The 22,830-nt window shown below is 37.6% G+C and overlaps 1 protein-coding gene across 13 annotated transcripts in view; it reads left to right on the forward strand.

Moving 5' to 3' along the window:
- IQSEC1 (IQ motif and Sec7 domain ArfGEF 1) overlaps nucleotides 1–22,830 on the forward strand; it is a 353,788-nt gene that overhangs the window by 309,656 nt on the left and 21,302 nt on the right. For all 13 annotated transcript variants that reach the window (XM_042880458.1, XM_042880464.1, XM_042880463.1 and 10 more), the window contains 6 exons: nucleotides 2,433–3,697; nucleotides 15,314–15,475; nucleotides 17,873–17,995; nucleotides 18,774–18,940; nucleotides 21,447–21,586; nucleotides 22,352–22,381. In XM_042880458.1, coding sequence (XP_042736392.1) covers nucleotides 2,433–3,697; nucleotides 15,314–15,475; nucleotides 17,873–17,995; nucleotides 18,774–18,940; nucleotides 21,447–21,586; nucleotides 22,352–22,381 — 1,887 coding nt within the window. The remainder of the gene's footprint in view (nucleotides 1–2,432; nucleotides 3,698–15,313; nucleotides 15,476–17,872; nucleotides 17,996–18,773; nucleotides 18,941–21,446; nucleotides 21,587–22,351; nucleotides 22,382–22,830) is intronic.

The raw sequence follows: 22,830 nt of genomic DNA on the forward strand, positions 1-22,830 counted from the left end.
AACATTACTTCCTTTTCTACCTGCGGCAGTTTTTTGATAGGTCTTGCATAAGAGGTTGATATAGAGTGCTAGGCTCACTAAAAAGATGTTCTGCACTGCAGATATTCCACAGAGGCTAATTCTGTGTGTCCTTTTATGTCAGCGTGATAGAGAATGAGGACTGCAGATGTTATTTTGTATTTGTTCAGGGACTGCTACGCAGTAAAAAGTGACAATGGTACATAAGGAAAGCTTGATACCTAAGAGCTGTTAAATGCTCTTAAAAAGCTCTCAGTGAGATCTCAGAAAATTCGTAAATTATTTAGGAAAATGCCCAAGGTGTTACCTGAAGGCATTGTGCATTTAAATATGCTTTGACAGGTGTGTTAAATATGCATTAAAATGTATTAGAAGTATCAGTCATAAGTTCAGTAAATCATCTAGGCAAGTTCTAAGATACTCCTAATTAGAATTCCCATCAAAACTCCCTGATTTATGATAATCAGTTATGATATCATTTTCTATGTAAACCTGAATGACAACAGCCTATTTGCAAGAATAAATCCAGATTATTTATTTTATAGAAAATTAATTTCCATCATTTGCTTGCAATCAGTCCAGGAAAACAATTTCTTACAACTTATTTAAACACACATGACCTCGTATATTCTATGGATAGAAATGGTAATGAATGTGTGACAGCAGTGGCAGGGTTATGATAGAAGGTCATAGTCATGTTTTCAGTTCCAGAATTCTGTACAAGTAACTTCACAGCCTCATGATGTGCAACAAGTAATGTAACTTTTTCTCTTTAAGTGAAAGGCCAAATGTCTTTTAAAAGCAAATAGGGATACATTTTGAGAGATGTTCAGAATCCTATCTCAGAGATCAGTCACAGCTTTGTGAATTCAGTTTAAAGAAAAATTAAATGCAATCAGAAGAGCAGTTCTTTAGCAGTAATCCTGACCTGAGTACATTTGTCCTCCTCAGTTATGCCAATAACCACACACAATGTTTTTTTTTGCATCTAGAATAAAAACAAGACAAAAACATCAGTGGTTTGTATTTAAAAACAAACCAAGATGTCAGTGATTTGCATTTAAAAAGAGCCTAGCTAAAAAGATCATCTTTATGTGGCAAGGAATCCGGAACTGCTGAACCTGCCATTAGCACCAAAAGAAATACTTCTTCAGCTGATCCTCAGTGGCAGACACTATGGACCAGAGGATATTTCCAGTAGCATTTCATTCCTTTCTCAGTATGGGGATGACTCCTCTCTGCACATTGACATCTGAACTTCACATTTACTTGGAAAGACATCCAAAGTATGTGGTAGGGAGAGGTGTTGAGTGCATAAACATGTACATGAGTAATTAAAGTGTTATGTCTGATGGTAAAAGGGTACCTGGATTTGTGAGAGAGGAGAAATGACTTCTAAATCATTGAAATAGTATTGTAGAAAATTATTATAAAAATTATAGTAGAAAATTGCATGAACTTGCATGAAAGCACTGTCAGAAAACTGGTTTTTCTGTGGGTAGTATAATCATACTGATCTGTCAATAACATTTTCTATTTGTGAGTAGTATGGATCCAGTAAAGGCTAACAGGAAGAACAGAAATAACAGGAAAGATGGAATATTAATCTTATTCAGTTATCTTTAAATACAGAATATTTTTGATGTTTTGGAAACATCAGGAAGGAAGGAAAGATTGAAAATACCTGAAGAGTATTCCAAAACTACTGATGTCATTTTCTGGTCAAATTGATAGGATTTACAGTGTATTTATTTTGCATATTCATTCTGTTAATTGGAAGCATTGGCAATGCTGAGTGTAATTACAAGAATAAAAATAGCTACAAAATTGTCTTTAGAAAGTCTAAAAAGCATGTTCTTGGTTTGAGGAAGACTATATATGGGATACTTTCTCAGAGCAAACTCTCTGGAAGGTTGCAGTCTAGGAGGCTTGGTTTTGCTTTGGTGTCAGGCTTCAATGAAAGGGTGCTATGTGCTTTTTATTCATGTAGAAAGTGTTGCATGCTTGGAATAGCAACAGCCATTTTTAGAATTTATTACTAAAATATGCTATCTTGTAACATACTTGTATTTCATAACAGCTCTCCCTAGAAAGAGCCATTGCTTTATGTGGCATTTCTAGGCTGTCTTTGATATGGGCACACCAATGGAAATGTGTGGAAACAAACTTTAAAACACACACAAGTTTCTAGCAGCTTTATATGGCAGAGTTCAGTTGCCACACTTGTATTTTTGTGTGTATTTTTATGCCGGTCTCTGCAAATGACTATTCACTGTCTGTGCAGTAATTTGTCTACAGCTTTGAGCTTTTACTTTCCAAAACAGTACATTCTATGAAAAAGTTGCTGAATTCTTAATCTTCTTTGTTGTTGTAACCCTCATCGAGTTGTGAAGTAACTGTTCCCTCCTTCATAGGTGGAAATGTTAGAACGGAAGTATGGAGGCCGTCTCATAACTCGGCATGCTGCTCGGACCATCCAGACAGCTTTTCGCCAGTATCAGATGAACAAAAATTTTGAGCGCCTTAGAAGTTCTATGTCTGAAAATCGTATGTCAAGACGCATTGTACTGTCCAATATGAGAATGCAGTTTTCCTTTGAAGGACCTGAGAAAGTCCACAGCTCTTATTTTGAAGGAAAACAAGTTTCTGTTACAAATGATGGGTCAAAGCTGGGATCCCTAGTGCAATCTGAATGCAGTGACCTTGGAGAGTCAGCTACAATGAAGTCTCCAGCAACGTCTACTGACTTTGCTGATGCTATAACAGAGCTGGAGGATGCTTTTTCCAGACAGGTGAAATCCCTCGCCGAGTCCATTGACGATGCACTGAACTGCCGTAGCCTACATTCTGATGAAGTCCAGACTCCTGACCAAGTCAGAAGCCGCGAAATGGAAAGGGATAGCTGTGCTCAAACCAAACCAACGATGCACAACGTGGATCACAGGAAGCTTGATGAGATGACAGCTTCATATAGTGATGTTACGTTGTATATCGATGAGGAGGAGTTATCTCCACCCCTTCCGCTTTCCCAGTCAGTGGACAGACCGTCCAGCACAGAATCTGATCTGAGGCTCCGGTCAGTGAACTCTTCTCAAGAGTATTGGTCCATGACCCACAAAGATGATAAGATAGACACTGATACGAGCTGCAGGAGCACCCCTTCACTGGAATGTCAGGAACAGAGGATAAGGATGGATCACCTACCACTGCTAACTATAGAGCCACCCAGTGATAGCTCAGTGGACTTGAGCGATCGCTCAGAGAGAGGTTCATTAAAGAGACAAAATGCGTATGATCGAGGAATCACTAGTCAACAGGGAAGCCCAAAACATATCCCTCACAATATTCCTGCCAAGATTATATCCCGAGAGGAGCAGGAGGCAAGACATAGGCCTAGGCCTATAGACAGTCATTTAGCTATTAATGGCACAGCAAACAGACAAAGCAAATCAGAGTCTGATTATTCGGATGGAGACAATGACAGCATCAACAGCACTTCCAACTCTAACGATACAATAAATTGCAGCTCAGAGTCTTCTTCTAGAGACAGCCTAAGGGAGCAAACCTTAAGCAAACAAACATACCACAAGGAAACTCGTAACAGCTGGGATTCCCCTGCCTTCAGTAATGATATTATCAGGAAACGGCATTATAGAATTGGGCTAAACCTTTTTAACAAGTAAGTGCAGTGTTTCTTCCTCTTCATGGCCACGGTACAAGGAATGTTTTACTTGAATCAGATAAGTAAGAATGTAGTCTGATACTGGCTATTCAGTGGAAAAAAATAAGCCCAGTGTTTTCATAGAGATGCTAAAAGAGGTAACACACTTTGTATACGTACACATACATAATATCTCTAAAAATCAGAGTAGGCAGTTGTTGTAACAGACTGCCTAGTTCTAATAACTGATTTGTCTGCTCATGTTAGCTGTTTGTGTTAGAGTACTTACAAATTGGCATCTTTGTAGTTAAACAGCTTCAGAGGGAAATAAATACGGTAGTAAAATTACATATGGTTGTTTAATTCTCATCCATTTTTTGTGTTTGCAGGTATAATAAATTCAAAATTCTCTTCTGCCCTAATCATGTATAGTTGCAATTGTCACAGGCATTAAAAATAACAAGCAGTGGAAGATTAATTTCATATTTAACACTGGCAGAGGTTGAAAATTATTCAGTAATCAATAAATCTCATCAAAACTTTATTTTTGCACTAAATATATATTTGAAGTACAGCATTGTTGTAGAATGTTCATTTCCATTTATGACTGCTAATTTTCCCACTTACGGAGTTGTTGAAGGCTCCTATAAAATAACATGCTTAAGTTTCTTCTTTTGGAAATGCTTTCTTCTTTGGTTACTCCTGTGCGTCTACAGGAAGCATGAATATTATGATAGAGGGTAACAGAAAATATACCACTTAAACTGTGTATTCCTATTACTGGAGTTACACAGATCTCATTAGAACTTTCATACTCTGAAGATAAGAACAGCTAAGTGGTTGTCATTAGAAATCCTACATCTCCTTCACTGCTCAGATGATGCCTAGTGTGCCGATTTCCCATTCATAAGTGGGCATAATTTTCTTTCTTAAACCTGTCCTGGTACTAGTGCTTATAAAGTTCCTTAGAACACTTAGGTGAAAGATGCTAAGTGCCAGTATTTGTTGTTATTTTCCATTAAAATGTTGCTGACAGCTCACAGTATTGTTTGTGGAAGCTTTTGAAGCTGTCTGCAGAGTACTTCAGGATTTCTCTATGAAAATATTGTAACTTCTGAAAAAGTAGGAAGTGTTTCAGTGTGCTGCCATAGACCACTCTTCACTGTAGTTTACTACAGCCTGAATGAGTTCAACCCTCCTTTGTGGCTAGTAGTGCTGTGATTTGTGTTGTTCGATTTAATAGATCACTGGCTCACTGTGTAATAATATGTTGTAACATTGCGTGTAATTAAGTTTTTTGATGCCATCACCAGAGGTTATTGCTAAGAATGGATAAGTCAAGTTTGGCTGTGAAAGCTTTCTTTTTAAATTTATATATATATATAATTTTTTTTTCATATATATATATATGTATGTATATAAGTATATATATACTTTTTTTTTTTTAAAGTTAATAGGCCTTTTTTTTACAAGAGCTTTTAAACATTTGGAAGTGGTCAGAGGATCTTTGCAGTTTTCAGAGCTTTTGAAATCGACTATGAAGTCTTTTTCACAAGATTTGAAAGCATGAACGCTCTTGGCAGCAGGTGGGATAGTGATGTAGGTTCTAGAAGTGGCTGGCTGACCTTTAAAAGACTTGGTATTTGCTCTCTTTTTTTTTTTTTTTTGCACAGTAATTAAAGCTTAAGTAGTCAATGATCAGGGAGCTGCAGACTTGATAATGTAGTCTTTTGAGTCAATTGCAAAAGGATATAAGGAAAAAAAAGTGAATGGAAAAAGTGTTCAAGCAGCATGCAGAGGTGAATGAGAGCATTGGGAATTGTCTGGTGTCACATTTTGTACCATATCAGTAGGAGGCTGGAAGTGGAAAATAAATGTCAAGAATAGGGAAGAATAGAAACTCTCTGAAATACCTCTTGAGCTGAGTGATCTTGCTGCACAGACTTGAACAGAAAATAGGAAAATATTTATATATAAATACTGACTGGTTATGAGATGACTTGAAATTCACAGAAGTGAGTTCTAAAACAGAGCAATGTGCAGAACTCCAGGCTGCACCTCAGTGGATGGTATTTTGCTGTGTGGTGGTTGCACTCCCTTACTGTGTTGTCTCTTGTATTGGTAATGAACTGAAGAGCCTCATTACCTTATGCTGAGTCACTTTGATTCTGTCGATAGCTCAGACAGTCCCCAGATATCCCATGCATCTTGTTTTTGATTATGGCTCTTCAAATCCACAGAGATTGTGACATTTCATTAATAGCTTTATTTTCCCTATGTCCGATGTCAAATATTAAACCATCACAGAGTATGGTGGAGAGTGAGTCTTTAACTCTTCTGAAAAGGTAACTGGGAAACTTCCAAAGCTTTATTCTTGAAAATGCTCAGCAGGATACTTTCAGGAATCAGTGTGATTGCAAGTTGCATATTCTGAGATAAATCAAAGGGACAGAGATTGTGTTCAGGCACTTGGCATCTTGGCATCTGCCCAGCATCTCATGTGAGAAGCGGGCATGCCTGCGCACTGCCTTGTGTTGCCAGCTGCTTGTGTTGCTGTCATGCCTACATGCACACCTGCAGTGCAACAGAGTACCTTTTTTAGTTTGTTCTTTAGTGCTCACGTCAGTGCTGCAGAACCATAGAGATGTCTTCTGGTCATTCCTCATTCGTGACACACGATTATTAAGCAAGGGAGGAGTGCAAGTCTCGATGATGAGCAGCTGAGAGGATGTGCTGGGTGGCTCCACCCAGGCGGAAGGGCCGTGCACAGAACTGAAAGCAGCTTCCAGGCCACCTAGTACAAGGAGGCAAGATTTTTTTCCAGTTGTCTGCATCTACAAGAGGAAATTTTGGGGAGTTATTTTCCAAGAAGTTCGTGTTAATTTTGTTGCATCCTTGAAGGCAGTTGTGCAAATTAAGATTCCCTTTGTTAACAAATAATTGTGTGATTTCTTTTTGGTACTTGCTTGACTGAAATGCCAAAAATTTAGAAACTGTAAGAGCCTAAATTGTAATAAGTACTTCTGCTTTGTTCACTGGGAATGTTGTAAGAGTGGAGACTTAAAAACCATGAAAAGTCACTCTCCTTGCTGTTGAAATTTTAACAGATGCTTTGTAATTTTTGTGGCTTTCCTATCACGGTAATAATTTTCAGACAACTAAGTGCTGTTCTTAACTCTTTATTAGAATAGCCAATTGTGTGCAGAGTGAAAGTTGAGCACAGCTGGTTCACGTGATCACCATTTTATGCAAAAGCGTAGAGGCACAAAGACCTTTGGAGAATGGAGAATCAGGGACAGAGGAGAAAAGAAATGTAGGTGATTCAAGCCATTTATTCTGAGAGTTCTATCACTTAATCATAGAATTTGTTTCAAGCAAGAACTTGGCTCTCAACTTGGAACCTCAGTGTTAAGGAAATGCGTATTTAAAAGATGGTCTGTGGCATTCACTATACTAGAATATACAGTATCCCTAAAAGAGAACAATTTCTGTCAAAGAATTTGCAACTAGGAAGCAGCTTCTGTAAATCCTGGTATTTTTGAATGGTAGTAGTGATTTGACCCAGTCGATAGAGAGTCCAATTGTGTGTTGCCATTCACTGAGTTCCTAAAGGAAGGATTGCAGGTGCATGCTCAGAGTGCAAGGGCTCTGGGGAAGCTTGGTGAGGCCAGCTGTGTTGAATTAGGCCTTTTCTTCAGCACAGTCTGAAAGGGATGCAGTCTGGGAGAAATTATGCTGGAAAACATCCCTCACTTGTAGGCAGAAGGAAAACACTACCTAGAAAGGTTTATTTTGCAGTCTCCAAACCCTGCCTATGCAAATTCAGCCTTTGAGACTGATTTGCTTGTAAATAAGACTTCAAGAAGGCTTTTGACTGCGGCTTAAACAAAAAAAAAAAAAGCTGTGATTTTTTTCTCATGCTTGTTTTGACTGCAGTCTGGGAACACCAGGTTTGCCAGTTATTGAAGCCCAAACTGGTCGGATACTCGGGTTCCGTTCTGCTACTCTTAGTGCACTGATGGTTCTAAGAGATTAAAATAGGGCAGCATGGCTTAACCTCAGCAACATCAGGAAACGCATGCTACCCTTGGGTCAGCTTAGCGGTCAGTAGTTAGCAGATTGTGCAGAGCCATGCACATGTAGGAAGCAGTGGATTGCTAGAAGGTTCTCTTCCCTTGTGCCACCATTACAGTGGCAGTACCCGGCTCCTTGCCAGTTGTCTGTGTCCACAGATGGAAAACTGCTCCCCGTGTGCCTCCAGTGCATTACAGCTTACGGTTCTGAAGTTTTCTGCAGCTTCCTTTGGAACATGCTAATATCAAGGTGCCACTCCTCCTCGGTTCTCTCAAAGGATTTATTGATGGAGCTAAAACGGCGAGAGCGTTTGTGTGATGAGTGATCATCTTGGGAGCTGTAAACCTCGACTGCCCTACTGGCTTTGTTTATTGTTTGATAGGAATGGTTTTATTTAAAATTAAAAAAAACATTATGGATGTGATTTGAATATTAATTCCATGAGCAGTCTCTTTTAAGCACATCTAGATTCCTTGCAATATTTACTGAAGTATTTGTTTATTTTACTAAGCAGATAGGAGAGGAATTTGCTATGTGTTGGAAGCATTATACCACACAAAAAATTACAAATTCTAATTGTAGAGAGATTCCTGCTGAAAATCTGAGAGATACAAATATCTCTCTGTGAGGAGGCACATTTGCCATTTACTTCTCTGTGGATCTTTATCTGTTGAACGGAGTTGTATATCATTTACATGTAGGTAGAGGTGGAATGTGTTTTTGGCATCTTAAGTACTGTGACATTCAGAAAGTACTGCAAACCTTTTCTCCATCTGAAATCCTTAAAAAATGTCAGACTTTATTAAGAGGAAAATATAAAAAGCATTATAATAAGCTATCATTTAAACACTGCAGTAGCTCTACTAATTTGTTGTTCGTCTATTTGTATGGAATGCATACCTAATGAATTTCACGTAAGATACCATTCAGCTTTCTAATGTCTGATCTGAAAACATGTAATTTTGGACTTGTCCCCCTTAGCATTTTAAGTTGTAAGCTTACTTGGAAGCGTTTTTAATGATGTTAGAATTTGTTAATGCAGATTGAGTGGGAGGAAGAAGGCGTAAATGAAACTGACTTGGTTTTCTTTTTCCTTAGAATTATTTTATTTTGCTAACTGACCTGTAACATCTTTGCAAAATTTATTTTTCTGTGATTTGTTTTGGGAAGATTCAGTAGAAAAAGGAAGACGGAGACGGGAGGATTGTTCAGGATTTTGCAACAGAGCTATTTGCCATCCTCTTGTATATGCTGAAAGGGACTTTCCTGTTGTTGCAACATCTGGACTGCAGATTATGCAGCCACAAACGATTCCAACAAAAGCTAAAATCAAAGCACTGCATGTAGCTTGTCCTCCAACATGCTGAGGGTTCAGTAAGAAGAAAAGAATGTTTTTAGAATGACTCTCATTATTTCTAAAAATGTTTGGCCCTAAGTGGGAACACCCAAAGAAAAAAAAAAAGCTGTGTTGTTTTGCTCTCTGTGTGATTTATCTTCTCTCCCCAAGGATGGTTATTTTTCCCCTCCTTTTCTTCCACGATGGGTGCTTTGAGATTAGCATACAGCATCATGCCCAAAAAAAACAGCTGAAATGTGTAACTAAGAATTCAACCAATAGTATACTTAAGCACACTAGTTTCACATATGGGCATAAGGATAATTCCCATTTGTTGCCATTAAAAGGGAGCATAAACTTTACCAAATGTTGAAAACAAATCTGTCTTTTGAAACGCTGCACTATAAGCAGCACTAACTGTGCAAATGTCCCTGGAACAGTGAAAGAGCCATTACCTCATCTTCCACCAGCTCTGCCTGCCCTTAAACATTCTGGGCACACATCTCCCTGCTGCTGCTACGTGCCAGGAATCGCTAACCGGTTTGCTGGAACACAATGCCTGCCTGCGTGCTCGGATACCGCCCCCTATTAGAAAATGACCCTGCGCCTGGGGGAGCTTGATTGGTGAGCTGCTCCCAGCTGAGTGTTTGAGGTGACTCTGCATGCCAGAATTTTAATTCATTCTTCCCCTTGCCCAAATCCCAAATGACCGCATTTTGAGAATGAAAAATGCATCCAGCTGCTTACGCAGGCATACAGAGGGCAACTGGAATAGCAGACTGCATATAGGAATTTTTGGAAAGAGATCTAAGAAATAGAGAAGGAGGGCAAACTCTGCCTCCTTTTTAACAATGCTCAACTGCCTTCTGATTTGCAGTTTGCATCTGTAAATGAAAAAATCTGAGAAGACTCTGAACTGCGTTTCTGCATCACCAATTTAGAAGGCAGCCTTTTAAAAATAAATGTGACTTAGTGTTTTGTGTTTGCAGTCAGCAGAATTGCAAAAATGAAAGCTGAAGTACTTCTGTTACATGTAGCTGGGGTGCAAGGGTGTGGAAAGAGAATTTAGGGCAGGGACACTGGCAACGTTAAGGCAGGGGCTGTTCCTCAATTTCAAGGACGTAGTCATCGTAATGTCTCATTCCTTGATGTCTCATTTCACAGTTGCATAAACACAAAAGCAATACTCAATCCTGGCAGAGTTTTGAGAGATCCAGCAGGTTTTTCATCTGCCTTCTTTCAAAGCAGAGATGTTTTAGTCTGGCTGCTGGAAAGTCTTTTCCCTACACTTTGACAAATGCCGAGATACAGTTGGGTCAGACATGGTGAGAAAATCCTCATATGGTGTTTTTGGTTCTTTTATTTCTCTAAATAAAAGAGAATTTTCCTCCTTCTTGTGAGGAAAGCAAAAGTGAAAAAGCAAAGCAAAACAAAACACACAAAAAAAGTGGCACTGCCAAAAGAGAGAATAATGAGGAGCCAGAGAATCTGCTGTAGTGTGATGACTCAGGATTGTTATTGGTAGCCAGGGCTTGTCCAGCTACTGCACTGCAACTGCCTGGGATGTGCCTGTGGTTCTCTTCACTGTGTGGACTGCTTTTCCCCTCGAGGCTGATGCCTCTCATACAGAAAAAAACTATTTCTCCAATAGCTTTAAATTCTAGTCTTTCACTTCATTAGAATGACCCAGACTTAATCTGCTCAGAGCCTTTAGCTGACTTTCATATACCCTACACTTAGTACAGATCTGTACTAAGTGACTGAATCAATTCTAATTCAGGTGATAATTTTCAGAGAAGCCTAAGCATTCAGTAAGAGCGATGATGTGAAATGTTTAGGTTCCTAGCACTTTACTAGGGAATGGTCACATAAAGAATGATGGAAAGTAATTGTAGAATTGTTTAGCTACTTATTTTTGAAAGCAAATGTTCACTAAGTTTCCTGTCTTTATTTTGCTTCCAAATGAAATAAAAGTGGTCACTGAGATCACTTCCTAGTAAATTATTTTGTTATTGTCAGTAGTACAAATTAACAGTCACTGAATGAACGTTCCTCCAGGTAATTTGGTGTAATTGCAAGTAAGCTGGGATCTCTACCAGTCTGGTGGTAGTTTTTTGGTTTGGTCTTGAACAAGAGAGGCAAAGAAGAGTAATCTTTTATAATTGGATGGGGAGAAATCTTTTACAGTACGGGAGAACCTGTAGGGCTTCTATCCAAGGAGTGCGGATGACTGTCTCTCTGATCTCATGGGAAAAAAAGAAAAAAAAAAAAGAGGTGCTATAAGAAAGGCACAGTTATATATTTGCTTTTCAACCTACTGACTCTGAAATTACCAGAAGATGCAGTGTACATCTAATTCTTCTTCCTCTTCATTGCCCAGTTGTGTAACATGAGGAAGATACCATCCGTTTCTCTAAATTTTTTTCCTCTCAGTCTCTTTCTTGCCTTGCTGCATGGTTGAGTGAACTTTGACAGCTTGTCTTGGTACTAATGTTGGTAGTATTTGAAGTATATAGCTTTTCTTCTCTCTCAGAAGGTGTAAAACGGGCTTAGTGCTTCTCTTAGAGTCACTGCAGCAGCAGTAGAGTATTTAACAAAAGTGAAGAAATACGGCCATGGGAACAAAATGTAGCTGCCTGCCAAACAGGAGAATGTTCAGTCCATTTGTTACTCCCACAGCTGCAATTTTAAAAAAGCACTGATTTATTAAATGTAACCAAGAGAAGCCTTAGGTTCTTTCAATTAGACGAGCCATCCTTGGATTTTAGTTAGAAGCTAATGCTTAGTATTTGAGAACTGTAAATATTTTCAGAACAGTGTCTCTAGTATTAAAGACAAGGAAGATTTTCTTTCTTTTTTTTTTTTTTTTTTTTTTTTTTTCCTAACACAGGGCTGTCATTGGAGCTGCATTAAATTCTCCCCCTGCTTTGGAGCTGCATTAAATTCTCCCCCTGCAGCATGAAAAGATTGAACAGTGGCTGAACAGTATGTCTGTGGTTATTTCTATTGTGTGAGTAAAGTCTTAGTTTACCTTGGAAGATACTTTTGGCATTGCTAGATATTAGATAGACTTGGGCAAGCTGTTTTCAGTGCTCATTTGTTTCTTAATGCTTCCATTTTACAGCTTTGCTGTCTGAGCATTTAAAAGGAAATAAAAGATTTAATGTGGTTTGAGATGCTTCTATGCTTATGTATCTAGCAAGTCAAAAGCAGGGAAGGCTTTATACACCTTTGCAGGTGGTTTTGCTGAGTTGTTCTTTCAGACGCAGTGTTTGCTGTTCCCCACAAGTGAGGCAGTGACCCTGCAGCTGTGCTCTGGCTTTTTTGTTACAGCTGTAAGTGCAGCTAGGTGAAGTTCTTGTCTGGATTAGATAAAACCACAAAAACCACTTTCTCTCCTAGTTCAATTTATCTTGAGCTAGCAATGGGAATGAGAGAAGAGACAGATGCTGGTACTGGCACTGCCATGGCACCAGACCACAGCCCTTAAGTTCAAGTTGTTTTGCATCAAGACTGGTTGTACCACCAAGTCTAGTAGATGACAGTAAATGGTAAGTTAGTGCTGATCCTTACCATCTGTAGCCTGGCTAAAAGCTTTTCTTTTACCAAATTCACTGCATTTTAGTTTGTTTTTAATTATTTCCTACAGTTTGAAAGATACCATTTTGAATATCTGAATAACACGAAGCCATATTTTCTAAATAACACTAACTTTCTGAATCTAGTGTTGCTTTATGTCCAATGGCAGCAGCATAAATGGGTATTACTAAGTGAATCCTTTTGTGGCTTAACCTGCAATCTGTGCTCTGCCCCTGCTGCTACGCTGCTTGCTGGGTTGTGTGAGCACAGCTGTTGGCAGCTGCACCAGCTTGGGAAGTGGGTCAGCCATCCCACATTGTTCTCCTGCCCACCCTGGAGAGAGGATCTGGTCCTGATGGTGGCTTTCTTTGTTTCCTTATATGTTTTTATGATCTACTGTGCAGTAGTATTATTAAACTCTGGTATGTCTTGAGCGTCTCTGAAGACAGAATTCAAGCAGAGGAAATGTCAAACCAGTGACTGCGTTTACATGATTTTGACAGTCCTTATGTAGTCATTCATGGACTGCGGGGTTGGTTTTATTTCTTGGGAATGTACCAACTGGTAGCACTACCCTATTATTTCATCTTTTCTTCTACCCTGTGCTATTAATACTTAGATTCTTTTCAGAAAAGCTTTGTTGATCAATTACATTAGCAAAACTCTTAAGCATACCTATCTTTGCTCCCCCAACAAGCTACTGATTTAGCAGGTTTAGACAAATGTCTAAGACTTAGCCAAAAGGTAAATCAGCAAGCTATATAAGCTTCCCCTGAAGTTATGCTTGCAGTACTACGTGTATAAGTTGCTGAGTAAGTAAAGAAGTAATCTCCTTCTAGTAACTACAGCACATTTTAGATTTTCTAAATATTCATGTTTAAGTTATTTTAAGGAGTAAAGGATACAGCAGTGATGTGCAGGGGTTTGTTATCTTGGTGTGGGGAGAAGGGGGCTGCTTTTTTTTTTTTTAATCATTTTCCTTTTCTTTTTTATACTATTGTATTTGTGTCTGATTTTGCTGTAATCTTCGTTCCTGGAATGTGTTTTCCTTTAAAAATGTCTATTTCCAGTAATTGCTGGGGACCCAACGTGTCTTCAGAAACACATGAAGGTTACCATTTGTACTGGCTGTGATCATGATCAGTGCTCTCTAAAAAGCATGCTTTTAAACGTGCGCTCTTTTGATCAACTATTTTCAAAATTTTATTACTTTTTTTTGCCATTATTTTTCCCTAAATGCCACTTTAAACCATCCTAAAGGTATTATTAACCAGTTTCTAGGAAATTCCTTAGCCTTTTACGCAGCATCTGAAAACCTTAATTCAATATTTCTTTTCCACATCTTTTTGTACTAGTTGTTTCTTTTTTTCTTCCTTTCCCTATATTCGTTTTGATATATTCTTTTGAGTTGGATTTTTAGCTTGGTTTTGGAAGTGTGGCAGTCCTGTAAATGTGAAAAGTCCTGTAAATATGTGTATCATCAGCTATGTAAGGTGTGAGCTTAGAGGATTTTTTTTATATTAGTGAATGTATCTGAAAATAATTACACGGCTTATGCAGTTTCCACTACTGCTATTCATAGACTCTTACCTTCCCTGTATGTGTGATCAACAAGCCATCGCTAGGAATTTTCCCAATCGTGGAAGACTCTCAGCAGTCACCACATCGAAGGATCTACTCAGTTCTCAGTAGGCAGAAGTGGTGCATGCCACTCATTTCTAAGGGTGGGCACTGTATTATAAGTTCTTGCAAAATAAAGATGGTGATAGGATTACTGATTCTGTGAAGGCATTCCTTTACTGTCTTGAAGAGATTATGTGTTGTCTCGTGCTGCTGGAAAGCGCACTGCACAATGCATGCTGTGAGGGGAGTTTTACCTCACTTTATACTATAAGCAGAGTTTGTCTTTACAAGAATTATATTTTATTGCCCAAAATCACTTCATTGCCCAACTCTCCTCCCCAACAAACTCTGCTTAAATGTTAAAATGAGTAAAATGCTTTGAGATCTGAAAATGATTTCAGCTAAATCTGGAGCTGAGGTAGAAAGAGATGTAAAGTACTCCAGAAAATATGATGGTGCTTGTCTGAGGGAGGTAAATCTGGGGGTAAGAGTTCTGGTAAGGTAAAGGACAAGGCAAAAAAAAAAGACAAAATTAGATGGGAACTCTGCTATCTTAAATGCTTCTTTATGTATTACTTTTCTTTTTTTTCCCCTTATTTTTTGTTTTCTTAGCTTGCAAGGTATACCTCTTCAGATGTTTTTGTTTGATTAGCTGAACTTATGAGAGCAGAGGTTTGAGGTTGTCAGTGGTGTTCTTCTGTTACTTTCTGGGTTCTTTGGGCTTTTCTTTCCTTTCACAAGTGCTGACTTTCATGCCTGAAGCTAACATACAAAGCTTCTCTTTGGAAAAGGGTATGGAACAGGAAATGTGTAAAAGCATGCAAAGGTCTGTTTCAAAGCCAGTAAGTAATCAACAGCAAACCACGTGCTCTGTGGCATGATTACAATTACCCTGAAACTATACGAGCCTGTAGTAATATGTTAGTCAGAAGTGATAGGAAAACGGCTATAAAGTTCTAGTCAGATGCATTCAATGGAAAAAAAATATATATATATTGTTTTGTCTTCTCATTTCTCCTCAGAAAACCTGAAAAAGGAGTCCAGTACCTAATTGAGCGAGGTTTCGTGCCTGACACTCCTGTTGGGGTTGCTCACTTTCTCCTGCAAAGAAAAGGTCTCAGCCGACAAATGATTGGAGAGTTCTTGGGAAATCGACAGAAGCAGTTCAACCGAGATGTATTAGAGTGAGTACTGCATGTAGGGAGCACCAAGCATGTTTTAGTCTACAATAAGATGTTTCATCAGGGTAGAGGTAGTTTTGCACTGCATGTTTTGCACACCTCTCTGGATATTGTTCTGAGGGAGGGAGGAGGAAACCAAACTCTAAGGATCAAAAAGAAAACATGCACAGAAACAAATATTTGTTTCTTTGCTCCGCAGCTAAGTCATAATTTCCTTTATAGATTCAGAAGGATATTTACAAGGATTCATATATTCAGTAGTTGCCTACATTTCTCCAAATTTCTGCTTTAACTTCACTGGTGTTAGAGTATGTTATTTCTAACTCTTTTTGCTTACTCAATCTCTCTAATCGTAGAATGATTTGGGTTGGAAGGGATCTCTAAGATCATCTAGTTCCAAGCCCCTCTATAAACAAGGACACCTTCCTCCAGACCAGGTTGCTCAAGATGATGATGATAATAATAATAATAATAACAATAACAATTTATTATTATTATTATCATCATCATCATTATCATTATCATTATTATTTACTGAACAAAACAAAATAATACTGTATGCTACATAAGGCTCATCAGTAACAGAACATGAAAATAACTATTACAGCCAAATGGCTTAAGTGCTAGATAAACAGGGATTTTAGTGAGTACAGGCATATGTTGACAAGTTCTGTGCAAACTGTTCTTTTTCAAAAGATTAGATAAATAAAATCTGTTTGTGTTGTTAAAAAAAAAAAAACAACAAAACGGAACCAGAAGACTAAGCTTGAGCAGTTTGGTCATTAATTTCCTATCCTTATATACAGAGTAGAGCAGAAATAATAATAATTTTAAAAAGTTGACTTATTTGATGAGTGTTCACTTAAGACACATATTCTTACATGCAATGCCTACACAACTAGGAAGTCCTGCAGTGTCTGAAGTCCTTCTGATCACATTCTCTTCATCACCATTAGTATTATGATATTGTTATCAAAGGTTATCGTTTTGTTAACCATTTTTAACAAAAATTCAACAAATTTAACAAGAGTATAATAGTGATATATTATTTCTGCTGTTTCACTCGATGTGGATCTAACTAAATAATTTGTTCCCCCCTCCCTTTTTTTTGTCATTACATGGACACTAGAAAAGTTTTGTTTGCTGTTTTGAAATATTTGCAGAATCTTAACTGATTCCAGTTAAGAATGGAGTACCTGCTGATTCTGCAGTTCATGTTATGAAGATTAAATCCCCTTCCTGTTGTGCTGCTGGCCAGCATTTTTCTTAACTGTTCTAATTGTACTACAGTTGGATTCCAGCTTGCCTGCACATTTGTTATTCATCTTTGATGGAAGAAAGAGCTTTTGAAAGTGTTAGAGGTCTTACAATAGGTGGGAAGAATATGAACATTATTGCAGAATTGATAATAGGTTTTTAGGTGTGGATTGCAAAGGGCGTGAGAAATACCAACCTTGTTTGTTTCCCTGCACTTCAACATAAAAGAAAAAATATACAAATGAATAAATTGCTTCAGTATTAATCTACATTAGCTACAATATTATTAGAAAAAACAATGTGAGCTATTCTAATTTGTCATTGTATAGCTATAGATTTAAGGAAAGGCTTTTAAAACCAGATTGTGCTTGCTTTCTGTGGTTTCTGCACTACAGTGCTGTTACTTGCAGTGATTCATGCCTGATTATTTAAAAACTATGAGCAAAGTTTAACCAAAGGAAATTCATAAGCCTGCAATTTTAAAGCAGTCTTTAAACAAAGTGTTGGAATGGCACAGTTCGCATTGTTGATTATATTTAACTGGTTCCTTTTTATTTTTGATCAGCACTGTATTTTCAGAGCAAGGAAGTAATTATTTTTTCCATAAAAGTTACCTGAAAGACATGGCAAATGATGGGGAGATGAGAATTACAGCAATAGTAGATGTGTATTAAGATTAATTTTTTTGCTCAGTATATAAGAGTGTTCCTAGATACAACCATTTGGTACAGGTGATTGTGCTAGCTGCAAAATTTGATATCTCAAAAAATATAAGCTCTTTATTATAAACACTGGCTAATAATTATTGATTGGGCAGGAAGCATAAATCCAGTAATTATTCCTGACACTGACATGTTGCTTTGATTAGTCAGACAGTTGTCATTCTAGCAACTCTGCTGCTTAATGGAAAAAAAAGAAAAAAAAGAAAAAACCACAACTAAGGGCCTCCTTCCAGGTGCACTTTGTCATTGATCTGTTCTTTGCAATCCTTGCTTCATAGTTCACCTACAGTTACTGCAGTTGCTGCTGAGGGTTTCAAAAAACTCCATGAAGTTTGAAAGGACTTTTGGGTCTCAAAATCTTACCTTTGGTGCTGTACTGTTGGAAATGCAATGACTCAGTGGCAATATGTTTTTATCCTAGTTGTGTTGTGGATGAGATGGACTTCTCAACAATGGAACTGGATGAAGCACTCAGGAAATTTCAGGCTCATATCCGTGTTCAAGGAGAAGCCCAGAAAGTAGAACGGCTCATTGAAGCCTTTAGGTATGACACTGAAATAAATTATTCAGTCACGAGGAACTTGCTATTGTCTAACTGTCAGACTGGAGAGGTGGGGAAATTGAGTCTAAGTTATTTCTCTCCTTATTTGCACTGTCCTTGTGAGTCATGGACAGTCTCAAATACAGCGTGTTGTTTGTGGTGGTTTCACTAAGTATAAAAACTTACTGGAAGTTTTATTTGCCAGTGCTGATCATGTAAATTATTTGCACTAACGAGGAAGGCTCTGTAACTGAAAGTTTTCATGCATCAGTTGAAAAGAAATTCAAGGTATTTTTTAATGTCTTTATCAATGTATTTGCATACAATATTTGCATTTTTTGAGTGAAATTATATGGCCATTTACTTCTTAGAGTATATATGCTTTTAACCTTTCGTTAATAATTCTAACAATGGCAGAATAAAGAGTATTAATTTATTAATGCCGGGCAGATGTAAATCAGCAGTGAGCTAAAATCAATGCTGTGTTCTCAACTGGTGTCAGTGAGCGTTACTGAAAATAAAAAAGTTGAAGTTATTGGAGCTCAGGGTCTGTACTTAGAAGACGAGTTAAAAAGGCAGTAAAAGCCAAAAGCCTTCCAGAATTGTAGGATAGGCCTATAAAAATATAGTGGATGGAAAAATATATGTGGATGGAAAACAAAATGTATGCATAGAGCATGAATAATTACACAGCCTCTGGAACGTAGCAGTTGGTTTATGTGGTGAAATTCTAATATTAATTCATAGCACTGAAAGCTTTCTCCTCTCTCCTTTTTTATAGCCAACGTTACTGCATCTGCAATCCAGGAGTTGTGAGACAGTTCAGGAATCCTGATACCATCTTCATTCTAGCTTTTGCCATTATACTGCTGAACACAGATATGTACAGCCCAAATGTGAAACCGGAACGCAAAATGAAGCTAGAAGATTTTGTCAAGAACCTAAGGGGTGAGCCAACGCTAACCACAGTGGTCATTGTTTTTCCCTTTAACTGTCACTGGAAGGATACCATGTATCTTCCAGGAAAAAGCAAAATGCAGGGGGTTGGTTTCTGCTGATTTCTCCTGATTTTGAAAATCACCATTACTTGCACAGGTTTTAGACATTTTTGCAATACTGCAAACAGAACTAAACATATAGTGTTTTGTCACTTGTATCTTGTCTTTCTTGAGGAGATGTATTGGCAGCCCTTTTATTCTCAGTTCTTTCAGTGTAGCTGAAAAGTGACCGTTACCGTGTATTCAGAACTATCCAGTGCCTCAAATTTTTAAATGCAATTGAAATTTGCCATGCTTAAACCCTTTACAAAGTCCAAGGACAACTCATAAAGATAGCAACTTCTGTGCACAGGAATGAAGGTAAATAAATTCTGCTGCAGTAAAGACATTCTGCAAAGAATATGCACATGCATGTTTACAAATATATAAATTTAGTTCTGAATCACAACTTCAAAACCTTCCTGAAAGGTACATAGTAAATAGTACATAAATTTCTTCAGTGTCTTCACTGGTATGTTCTCTGATAATTGAACTGTTTTTCAGCCTATGGCACACCTAAGTCTGTAATAACATTGCCAAACATTTTTTATTCCATGTCTGTATCTCAGCTCTTTATACCTTACTTCCTGGTAAAAAAAAAAAAGAATAGATTTTTATGAAGTAAGAGCTCAGCTTTGTCTAAAAGGAAATTGTCACAGTACAGCTAAGGAAGATCATGCATGAGATAGGATACCTTCTGTTGTTTCTGGGTGTTCAGATAACATTTACTTTATCAACAGTTGCTTTATTGCAACTCAGATGTTGGGTGGTTTTTTTTGTTTTTTTTTTTTAAGGTAGTTTGTGTCCGTAGGGAAAGAGAAGCTTTCATTGTAGTTCCATTACCATGTGTTCGTGTGCAGCCCAGAAAAATCGCATTTTAACACAAGTCATTGTAACACTGCCTTCCTCCTCTCTCTGCATTCAAGCACACAATAAACACAACTTTGTGCACATCTCTTCTCTTAGCAACAGTGAATGCAACAGCATTGTATAAAAACAGGCCAGCTATTGCAGGCATCAGCAAGTGTTGATGTACTGTTTAACAGCCATTCTCTCAGTGATACCCAGAAGTGGAACAAATGACAGAAAGACAGAACTAAGTTGCTCTGCATGAGAAGATATACTCTCAGGTATATGACAGTTGGTGTTCAGGAGTGCACGTTACACATCCAGTATAATTTTAATGCTAGTGAAAATAAAATACTTGTAATGTTCTGGAGTTTCATATCTTGAAAATAAAGTCCTGTTTGGTGATGTTATTCCCCTAGATTTATGTAAGACAGTAATGAACAATCTATTCTTAGCAGGTGCACTAGCTTAGCAAAATTTAAGTAAGCATTGAGATTTTAACATAAGTTCACAAAGATTTAAGAATGACCTGGTATTCATCTGATATTCATTTGATAGGGTAATACTACAATCGTATTTGTTGCATTGGGAGCAGTATGGTCTCTCTAAACTCCAACATACATGTCAGCAATTCATTGTAATAGGTATTTTTCACTTCCTCACTTCTAGCTTTAAATGCCATGATTTCCAAGGGTGATCTGTGGGACATTTGCAGGTGTGAAAGAGAAGCCATTTTTCCTCGTTGCAAAGAAATCATATTTTATCACAGTATTTTTCTGTGGCAGCAGTTGTTCCACCTGGTGACAAAATATTGTATTTTGCCTTCTGACTGGGAAGCAGCAGGTTATTGCTTTAAAACTAGTGTGAGAAAAAAAAAATATATGCATGTCCCTGTGCCAGAAGTGCTACCTTTCAGTCACTTACTGAAATCAGACTCCTTCCACTGCTGTTAAAAACGCATGATCAAGCTTTCAACTTCCAGGCATTTGTTGGGATGCTTGTATGCTGATGTGCTGATGACAGTCATACAGTGCTAAACAGTGACGTTGTAAATAGGCCCTTCTGTTGATCTGTTTTTTTCCAGGCTAACTTAATTAATTTTGAAATCATACAGGAAATACTGGTTAAATTAATTTTACTGGTTATTTATAAGGCTGTCTTGTAGAAATGAATCTCTGAGCAGTGTTGAGTAATACTGGGGCAGAGGTTATACTGTTCTGAGGTAGAAGGACATTTTAATATCTAAAGAGTTACTTTATTCATTAGAGCTTTAATAGAAAAGCAGAGGAAAAGTAAAGAAAAAAAGGAAATAATCTATATTGGAAATTAGCCTTCTAGGAATTAGTTTTAGAGTAATGATGTAAAAATTAAAAAAATAAACCCAATAGTTTGATTTCAATCAATGCCTTGTTGTATGGAGATAGCAAGCATATGGGCAAAATTCAGTGCTTCAGTACTCAGTAGCATGACTGGGGCCACTTGGGTAAGGTGGGCCCAGGAACATCACGGGAGATGTCCAACAGCTATGAGTCGAAACCAATTGATCATAAAACTGTTGGATTCTGTAGGTGTGGATGATGGTGAAGATATCCCAAGAGAAATGCTGATTGGGATTTATGAGCGGATCCGCAAGCGGGAGCTGAAGACAAATGAGGATCATGTATCCCAAGTCCAGAAGGTTGAAAAACTCATAGTAGGAAAGAAACCTGTAAGTCTTTGCCCAGAATGTAACTTAGTACATAGTAAGGAGATGTAGGGCAATGCACAGTATAGGAGAACACATAATTATGTTGCTTAGATGTATAAATTGCTTATTAAAAAGCAGAAAGTTGAAAATGACAAAATAATAAATTATTATGATTGTTTTTTATTTTGGAGTATTCAGATATTCAGTGCAGATGAATCTTTAGTTTTGGAATCAGTTTTAGTCTGATACTTGTGAATGATGATATTCCAAATCATGAACTCGATTTAAGATATTTTTTCCAACATTTTCTCTCAGTAAAACGTGATGTTATGGAGAATCATATTTCAACATTTATGCTATCAGTTATGACTCCAGAATTTACAAAGGGTGGCAGAGAACTTCATATGCGCACTTTTCTGAGTTTTGCAGCTGGCTCAGTGAGCTGGTAATTGTAAGAGGAGATCATGTCATTTTTCTGAGAACATACCTGGAAATCAGGTCCAAGGAGTTCTAATACTGGTTTTGAGTAACCTGAGGTGCCTCATGTTTTGCTGTGGGGAAAAACAGTGCTGCGATGGAGTCCTAGGATCAAGGATCTTCTATTGAGATCCTTTTAACTGTGTGAAAGAAAATATAGGAAATAGCCAGTAGTCTTTATTGATAGAAATATTTGTTTTTACTTTATAGGCATTTAGTCATAGTAAGACCATGACGTATTTACTTGCTATGATACAGTACTGTGTTTCTCTGAAGTTTAATGAACTTGTATATGTCTTTCTACTGTAGATTGGATCTCTGCATCATGGACTTGGTTGTGTAGGTATTTTTCTTGTACTCATTCAAAGTTTGTAGTTGTTGTAACTGGTGATGATGCACTCTGTTACATTTTAGCATTTTCAAAAATTGGGCTTCTATCAAGCAAATTTTTGTCAGTTATTGTAATAACTCTGCAAAGTATGAAGATTTCCTTACAAGTATGTTTACCAGCTACACTCTTTAATTTACTGCCTGCAGTTTATAGTGCTCATTTTGTTATTTCAAATGCTGTAATCTCCATAGGCATTAAATAGCCAGTAAAGAATAAGTAAACAAGCAAGCAAATTTACAGCTGTATCTCACCTTTCCATCTGGTTTCCAGTGTGTCTATTATTTGTTATTTCTTGTCCATTTCGATATTGTATGATGCTCTAGAAAGATATTTGCAATTTATGTTAACTGTTCTCTTGTGAGAGGTGGATCTACACAGAAGATACTGATTTCAGATT

The sequence above is a fragment of the Lagopus leucura genome, unplaced genomic scaffold, assembly GCF_019238085.1.
Source record: "Lagopus leucura isolate 7727_CA_CO unplaced genomic scaffold, USGS_WTPT01 Super-Scaffold_100026, whole genome shotgun sequence".
Lineage (NCBI taxonomy): Eukaryota > Metazoa > Chordata > Aves > Galliformes > Phasianidae > Lagopus > Lagopus leucura.